Genomic DNA, 9463 nt, shown 5'->3' on the forward strand with positions numbered 1-9463 from the left:
ATTCATTCATGGGCACATCAAGGCCTTCATCAGCTTTAGGTATATCAATCAAATTATTCCCTTCATATCTCCTATTCATGATCTCATTAGTGTTCCATCCAACGTTGCCTTTCTTCATCCTCTGTTGTTATAACAGATCCATCTATATAGTGTATATATATATATATATATATATATATATATATATATATATATATATATATATATATATATACATACATATATTTATGTGTGTGTATATATATATATATATATATATATATATATATATATATATATATATATATATATATATATACTATTACAACTAGTGAATTACATTAATTCCCAAGGTCCAAAACTCACCTACTTCATATTACATAGTCTGATACATAAGAGAATACCTCCGAGCTCTGAGAATAATATGCAACTCCCAGACGTTAATATATATGACCACTGAATATCTAAAGGTCTCTTTACGGTACACTCAAAACAAAACTGGGCAATTACTTTACTTTAACGGGGGACTATCCTAACATGAACCTCTTACTTCGGTTCTAAGTCAAGGGGTATGAGCAAGTCACTGGTTTAACTATTGGCAATCAAAATAATACGTACTTCACAAAAATATATACATTCTATAAAAATAACAATTTAGCAGTAATACCGAAAATAAATCACTCGAAATTTAAATCTGAACTAGACCTTAGACTTATGGCAAAAAGACACTTCAAGAATTTTACAATCACTTGTTTCACTTGAAATTAATTTAGGAAAATATTTTGACAATTAATGAAAAACTGATACCTAAACACTATAGAAAATAAATAATAATTACACCTTTACATGTACGTAACTGTTACACTTACGACCTTTGGGCTCACACAAGGTTACCGAACGATTAAGCAAAAACAAATGCACCTCACTGTTTAACTAAATCACACAGGACCAGGCACAAAAAATGAATAATTTTACTATATAAACTGTACTCACAAATTCCCTTCACTTCTTTCAAAAGAAAAAATTACCAAATGTTTAAACAAACCCTATACGCTACACGTTTGAGAGAAAACACTATTCACGTTTGAGAGGAAAACTATAGCTGAAGAGGTGCTGGTGAGAGGATTGGCGGAAGCACAGATCTTGTGGAATGTCAGGCTGGATCTCTCCTCTGATGCACTGCTAGGCCCTATATATGCATCCTAATACATTCTGGAATTTTCACACTAATTCTCGAAGCGTGAGGGCAGGTCCGGGCAGGCCCTTGCCACATCAATGTTGCCAACTTGGCGGTTTGAAATAGGGTTCTATCGTCTCCTGACAAGGTAACACACTCATCTACCTCCACCCACTTCCTCTCATAACATTAATAAAAAAAAAAAAAAAGTGTTAAGTTTAGTCAAAATCATTCATGCAATTTCCAACCCCGTGGAAACATGATGCCATCCCTAGCATTTATACCTCATGTGTGTCATACATACCTTTTAACAAGCTTACATAAGACTTCGTAACCAAACTACGTGAAATAAAAATTAATTCTTTAAAGTAACGTAAATTTACATAAACAGGACTGAAATGAAAATACAACTAAATGAATGACTACATTCTCATGTAATTACATACATTTGCTTAATCCTACACGAGTGGAATCCACCTTACGAGCTGGGTGTACATCCCTTAAATACACAAATGAAATATGTGAATAAAATAATCTACTATCATGTTAGACCAGCCTCGTAAGAATACATACATACATATAAAGATACATATCTATCTAACTACAAATATATATATATATATATATATATATATATATATATATATATGTGTGTGTGTGTACATTAATTCATTTAAGGTCGATCCGGTTCCTTTAGAAGGGAATGTCTCAGGAAAAAACATTTATAGTCAATTCCACAGTCATCGTCGATGACGTCCCAGTGCACTATTTCATATGGAAATATATCTTTCCTATTCAATAATAAAAGCCGATGGAAATCTTAAATGATCATAATACAGATAAAACAAAGTTGTGGGTATTATTGATAAGATATCGAGTTCTTATCAAACCTAACAACTGTCTCTTGTAAAATTGAAGACTTGTTTCGCACGTTGATAAGTAAAGTTTAGTTTTCTCTGTTACGGATAAGAAACAGAGAAAAATGACTCTTTTAAAGGACGCAATTGCTTTATTCACTTTTTTATATTTGTAACCAATGTATGCTCAGGCAAGGTTTGATTACTGCAATGGTACATACCTGGAGTGGAATATTAATCAATCAGAGTGATGTTTAACAATTCCATTCTCGTAGCCGATTCTTTTTGTACGTGATAAAACTTTGTTGTATTAAAACTTATTGGTATAACTTCATTGTAAGCTAAATGATCACGGAACACTTAAATGTGCTCCTGCTTTCTCCGAGTCTCAAAGTTAGACTGGACTGACTTGACTTGGCGTAGTTAACAAATAAAAGATACACACTACATAATCGAGCATCATAAAAAAAAAAAAAAATTATAATTTCATAGGCAGTACAAAATTGTAAGAATTATATCCTATCTTTGAGGTAATTTATACTGGATTCAATACTTTATAACATACGCTACATTTATAATTAAACTTAAAACATGTTCTATCAATGAACTCTGATGCAATATCCCCTTTAATAACGGCAGTACACATTTTACAAAATACATAACTTTAAATTTCTGTCTGCTTGTCTCTAAATGATGTTTGTCGTCATTCCCTGTCACCCTTAGAATCGGCCTGAGCTCTTGGTCGTTATCTATTGTCTTGTCTTTGCGGAAAACAGATAGCTTTCATCTCCCTTTGTCGGACAGGATCGTCCTTGATCTGAAATTAGACAGCGTGATCTAGTTGTCCATGTACAGTAATGTTTCTCTATCTCACTCTTGTCTTCCCCGCCGAAATCTTTGTGTCAGTGCGAGGCTAAAGCCTCATTTTTCGGTGATATAAGGCAAAAGCCAATAGGCCTGTTGCTTATAATATCACTGTTCTGGATAGTGGGATACACAAGACTAGCTTATGATTACAATACCGGACCTCCTCGAATCCTGTCTTTCCAGTGTTTGTGTGTGTGGTGTGGTTATTCTCAGGTGAGTAACTTTCCGGCATGCACCATTCAAAGTAGACCATTTCCTGGCACCAGACCTTTTAAGCGACTATGATAGCTAGACCAAAATGAAAGAATTATGCTTGGGAAGTAATTACAGCCAATGTTTTAGACTACGAATAAGACGCCTATCTTCTATTCAATGATATCCGTTGAAATTGATTGGTACCTTTTATCCTTGGATCTCTCATGTCTATTGTGAGTTAGGCTATGTCGAAATAGACATGTGTAGCTCGTTGTTAATGCTAAAATGTAGTGTGCAAAAAAGGTCATCCCTCCTCTTTTATTATCTAAACTATCTACAAAACCGGATTTTAATTGAAAACAAAGAAACAAGTAAAAAATAAAAATCTAAACAAAGAAAGAATGAAAATATGTAATAAACAAATGAAAATAAAGGAAATAAATAAAATGAAGTGTTGGAAAATGTTCGTGAGATGCATAAAATTCTGCTTTAAGCAGAGTTCTATTTTTTGAATCATATTGCCAAAGAGACACACTACAGGTACATCACTTGAACACGAAACAATAGTCTCTCAAGTTGAGATTTTACTCTAGTCATTTATCACATTTGAACAAAATATAATCTATTTTGTTTAAACTGGGCGAGCTATAGTAAAAGTATTTTTCTTTTGTGGAAACATAAATAATAATTAGGGGCGTACCTTGGACGTTTTGAAGGAAGTGGGGTTCCACTGGTATTCATTTTGGCGTTCAAACTCTGAACGGAAAAGTTTATTTCTATTAGGAGAAGGACACTCCTAAATCAAACCATTGCTCTGTAGTCTTGGGTAGTGTTATAGTCTCTGTACCATGGTCTTCCACTCTCTTGGGATAGAGTTCTCTTGCTTGAGGGTACACTCAGGCACACTATTCTATCTTATTTCTCTTCCTCTTGTTTTGTTAAAAGTTTTTATAGTTTATATAGGAAATATTTATTTTAATGTTACTGTTCTTAAAATATTTCATTTTTCCTTGTTGCCTTTCCTCAAAGGGCTATTTTCCCTGCTGAAGCCCCTCGGCTTATAGCATCCTGCTTTTCCAACTAGGGTTGTAGCTTAGCAAGTAATATTAATAGTAATAATATTGAGATAACTAATTGTGGGCTTTTAATCTTGCTTGTAGATTGCCTGGCCCTTGCGGCCAAGCACGGGCTCTTGAGTCAGTATGACAAGCTTCTTGCCAGAATGCAAACTTCGGAAGTTCTGCAAATGTTTCTTCATTGATGTTGAAGAATGCAGTGTATCTCCCAGTGTCCAATTTTGAGAACAGTTAAGAAAATATTTTTCTCTGATTCTATTTCCTATAATCTGGGATATAATTATACTTTGGGCGTTTTAAATCTTAACACACCATTGTAACTTTTTTCATGGCGCCACAAGCGTTCAAAGAAATTCTATAAAGTAATACATTTTTATTATATCTGCCTTTCAAATAATAAAATTTCATCGCAATATATTTCCTTGAAAATCTAATTTTTAATGCAATATTATAACTTATATAGATAGTTTAAAGGATAATGTTGTATATAATTGATTTACAAATTTACTAGGAACATTAAATATTGTTCTAAAATCATGTGAACTGAGTGTCCTCACATAAGGGCATTGGGATGAAGGGGTAAGATCATGTTCTACATACCTCATTAATTATGATGACAAAGTTATGAAGAAAACTAAAGTGAAGAGGAGAAAACTCTGTGAATTTGAACCATCCTGAAAGTATGAAGTTCCAGAGTAGAGTAACGGCAAACCACGAGAAAAGACGTACGAAAACTATTTTGTAGAAAATGAAGGAAAATATGAGCAAGCTTACACCGTTAGAAATATTCGATACTATCCTGTCCCAACATATATACGACCATATCATCAAAGAAACTGTCCGATATGCTACTGATGTCAATAATAAAGGTAATATGATCCCAAGTGTTGAAGAGATCAAGTCCTTTTTTTGGCATTTTACTTTTGTCCGGTTATCACAGATTACCTTCAGGGAGACATTTTTGGTCAAATGAAGTTCTTGGTGTACCTATTATCAAAACAGCTTTGTCAAGGAAGATTTATCTAAATATAACAAGATTCCTTCATTTCTGTGATAATGCCTATACTAGTGAGAATAAACATAACAAAGATTTCAAGGTAAGAAACCTTATTTCAATGCTTTAAAACTCATTTAAACAATTTATTCTACTCGAAAAATGTATAGCCGTAGACGAAATGATGGTCAAGTATTATGGACACCATTCCCTGAAACAATTTATGCATGGAAAACCAATCAGATTTGGATATAAACTTTGGGTTCTTTGTGGTGCATCAGGATATTGTTACAATTTTGACCTTTATTGTGGGGAGAATGCTTCTGAAGGCGACCAAGATCTTTTAATTGGTTTAAAGGAAAGGTATTTTTGCAAGTACTAAGAAGTGTTGAGAATTCACAGCCACATTCTGTATATTTTGAAAACTATTTTACCGGTTACGACTCACTGGTGCACCTAAGAAAATTTGGATTTCAAGCTACGGGAACTATGTGGGAAAACCACTTGAAACATTGTCCACTGAAGTCAGATAAAGACAGGAAAACGGGAAAAAGAGGGTCATATGATTACAGATTCGACACAAACGAAGAATTACTCTGAGTCAAATGGTTTAATAACAAATGCGTGACCGTGGGAACAAATTTTGATTCTGTTGAACCACTTGCAAAACTCCAGCGCTGGCTAAAGGAGTCTACGACCAAGGAAAGCGTTCTGCAACCAAATGCCATCAATAACTAGAATAAAAATATGTTTGGGAAGACCACCATGATAGGCTAATTTCAGAATATTCAGTGTCAATAAGAGGCAAAAAATGGTAGTGGCCTTTATTTACTTGTATGATGGATATGGCTCATGTGAATACAAGGATTGTTTATCAAATGGTGAATGAGCAGAAAGACATTGATTTGCTGGAATTAAGGAAATTGGTCTGTGTCCCTTACCTGAAACTGGCAAGTGCTTTTAATATTATTATTATTATTATCATTATTATTATTATTATTATTATTATTATTATTATTATTATTATTATTATTATTATTTGCTAAGCTACAATCTTAGTTGGAAAAGCAGGATGCTAAAAGCCCAAGGGCTCCAACAGGGAAAATGGCCCAGTAAGGAAAGGGAATAAGGAAATAAATAAATTACAAGAGAAGTAATTAACAATTAAATAGAACAGTAATAAAATGAATTCATATATAAACTATAAAAACTCCAAAAAACAAGAGGAAAATAAATAAGATAGAATAGTGAGCCCTAGTGTACACTCAAGCAAGCGAACTCTAATCCAAGACACTGGAAGCCCATGGTACACAGGCTATGGCACGATCCAAGACTAGCGAACACTGGTTTGATTTTGGAGTGTCCTTCTCCTAGAAGAGCTGCTTACCATAGCTAAAGAGTCTCTTCTTCCTTTACCAAGAGGAAAGTAGCCACTGAATAATTACAGTGCAGTAGTTAACCCCTAGAGCGAAGAAAAATTGTTTAGGAATGTCAGTGTTGTCAGATGTATGAAGACAGAGGAGAATATGTAAAGAATAGGCCAGACTATTCGGTGTATGTGTAGGCAAAAGGAAAATGAACCGTAACTAGAGAAGGATCCAATGTAGGACTGTCTGGTCAGTCATCAGGTCGACCTCGTAAACCTCTGGTATCCAATATAAAAATGCCTGATGTGATATATAATAACAAAGACTTTATAATGAAAACACAAAACAAACATTGCAAGTCAAAGCCAAGAACATATTGTGCTACGTGATGCAACTATGTATGTGAAATGCCTTTTCTCCATATCATCAGAGGTCTTAAGAATTTACAAATAGCTTTGGGAAGAAGTTGTTCTTAAGTAAATTCATTTATTCAGTTAATGGTCTTTACATTTTCCCAAAAGGGAAATCTGAACTTATTTGAAAAGAATTTTTTGGGTTGCTCTAAATAATTTCATTTATTATTTTTCCACTTTCCAAAAGAAAAATATGACTATTTGGAAAGAAAATCTTTGGTGATTCCAGATAACTTCATTCATTGTTGTATCATTTTCTAAAGAAATATTTGATTTTTAATAGAAATTTCTATCCGCTTGTATCATGTATTTCTAAATGATTTATTGCTTCTAAGGAAATTATTATATTGACAATATTGTTCAATAGCTTTATATGTACATTTCTTTATAATCATTCCTTTACTACTCTTCCCCCCAGTGTATTCATATGAGGACAGCTTATATCACGCTTAATAAGCTTAATGAAAATATATGACATGGCTTCAAGTCTCTTTTGGGCTCTATTTAAGCCGATGTTTACAAAAAATAAGTGATTAAAAAAATAAATGATTGAAAAAAATAAGCGATTAAAAAAAATAAGTGATTGAAAAAAAAGTGATTCAAAAAAATAAGTTATTGAAATAAATAAGTGATTAAAAAAATAAGTGACTGAAAAAAATAAGTGATAAAAAAATGTGATTGAAAAAAATAAGTGATTAAAACAAAATACTTGGGATATAATGGGAAATATAAGCGGAGTGAATTTCAGCATAGTCATGGGCGCCAGTGAAAAAAAAAAAAAAAAAAAAAAAAAAAAAAAAAAAAAAAAAAAAGCCATAGATTTGTTATCTGATGTTGATTATAATTGTTAAGTGCAAGTACATAAGAATTGCTTTAATTGATTAGTTTAATCAATATATTTCATACAAATAATTTAGTTGATTTATATCTTCACACACCAGAAAGGCATTTAAAGGTGTAAATTCCACTCTTTGCATGATAGAGGCAAGGGACAGTGGCAATGCCCTAGATACCAGGAGAATGCTCAAAAGATTGATCATATATACACTATTCTATCTTATTACTCTTCCTCTTGTTTTCAAGGTATCTTATCTACCTCACTTATAATATAATATAATATAATGATATAATATATATATATATATATATATATATATATATATATATATATATATATATATATATATATATATAGTAATATAATTATATAGTATATATATATTATATATAATATAATTATATAGAGTATACACACACACACACACACACACACATATATATATATATATATATATATATATATATATATATATATATATATTATAACATAATACATAATATAATATATAACTGACCACAAGTCATAGAAAATAAGTGTTTCACTTTTCCCCACAATGCCTTTCATCACGAATAAAACTCATTTTAGTGCTGTATCACAATCAAAGGATTTTCTTTTTCATTACGAATAGGTTGAGGAACCAACACCTATGTGGTCCGAATTGGAAGGGAGGAGAAAGGCGATCTCTAAGCATCTACGCATCGAAGCTAAACCAACTGGTCTTCACCTCTCCATTTTCGGGTGTCCAGCAGCCAACGGGGAATCTCTTCAATACCATTTTCGAGAATGTTAACCGCTGGGGATCAAAAGTCGCTGTGGTTAATATATGGTGATCTTATTCGTCTATATCTACCAACACTCATGATATATATATATAATGTAATGTATGTAGCTATAACTATACTTTTTATGATTATATCATTCTATCTTTATTTTAAAATTCGTCATTTTTTTTCTCTCCATTTAGGAGTGTTCGGAATCAGGTCAAAATTACACTTACAATGAATTGCTAGAAAAGATGCCGAAATGGGCTGGGTTTCTAACTACGCTGGGTTTGGAAAAGGGTGACGTCATAGCGATCTGTATGCCCAACTGCCCGGAATACCCCATTGCACTACTCGGAGCAGTCAGTTCAGGTCTCATTGTTACTACGTTGAATCCAAAAAACACAGAAGGTAAACACCGTTGTTATGAATTGGTATTCTATCATTATTCAGTCATTCAAATATCTAATTTTCTTGTCCTCCATAGATAAAAAGTGCTTTTCATACTCCGAAGTTTTTGTGACAAAAAGGCGAGTGAATCTTAATTACCTACGAGCATGAGGCAAATACAAACACAAACAAATACGCACATCTACAAACATTACTAATTTTCCAACAAGTGCCAAAAGAAAATTTTCTGCTAACTTGCGGAAAATAATAGACAATTTAGGAAATAAGAAATCAGCGGTCTTTATAAAAAACAAAAGGAAAATCCCATTAGGGTTTCCTCCTCCTTAGACATTAAGGTCCATCAAAAACACTTTGATTTCACAGAACCAAAATGCTCAGTAAAACAGAGCTGTCTGGTCTAAGTAAAGGAGGAACTGACAAGTATAAACTAAAGAGTGCAGAGATTCCGATTGAGAAAAGAGTTAGACAGGGAGACTCCATCTCTGCAAAATCATACACAGCTTGCCTAGAAATTTTTATGAATTT

The 9463-nt window shown here is 32.8% G+C and overlaps 1 protein-coding gene and 1 long non-coding RNA gene across 3 annotated transcripts in view; one reads left to right on the forward strand and one right to left on the reverse strand.

Moving 5' to 3' along the window:
• Positions 1–9463, reverse strand: part of LOC137630630 (uncharacterized) — a 372657-nt gene that overhangs the window by 27319 nt on the left and 335875 nt on the right. The gene's annotated exons all lie outside the window — the stretch shown is intronic.
• The window catches only part of LOC137630628 (probable 4-coumarate--CoA ligase 1), a 36356-nt gene that overhangs the window by 3474 nt on the left and 23419 nt on the right, over positions 1–9463 (forward strand). The window contains exons 2-3 of one of the 2 annotated variants that reach the window (XM_068362235.1): positions 8395–8581; positions 8731–8938. In XM_068362235.1, the coding sequence (XP_068218336.1) occupies positions 8395–8581; positions 8731–8938 (395 nt within the window). Of the gene's footprint in view, positions 1–8394; positions 8593–8730; positions 8939–9463 lie in introns of those variants that run through there. The other variant, XM_068362236.1, reaches the window with a different exon arrangement.

This window comes from Palaemon carinicauda, chromosome 38 (genome assembly GCF_036898095.1).
Source record: "Palaemon carinicauda isolate YSFRI2023 chromosome 38, ASM3689809v2, whole genome shotgun sequence".
In the NCBI taxonomy this organism is placed as follows: Eukaryota; Metazoa; Arthropoda; class Malacostraca; order Decapoda; family Palaemonidae; genus Palaemon; species Palaemon carinicauda.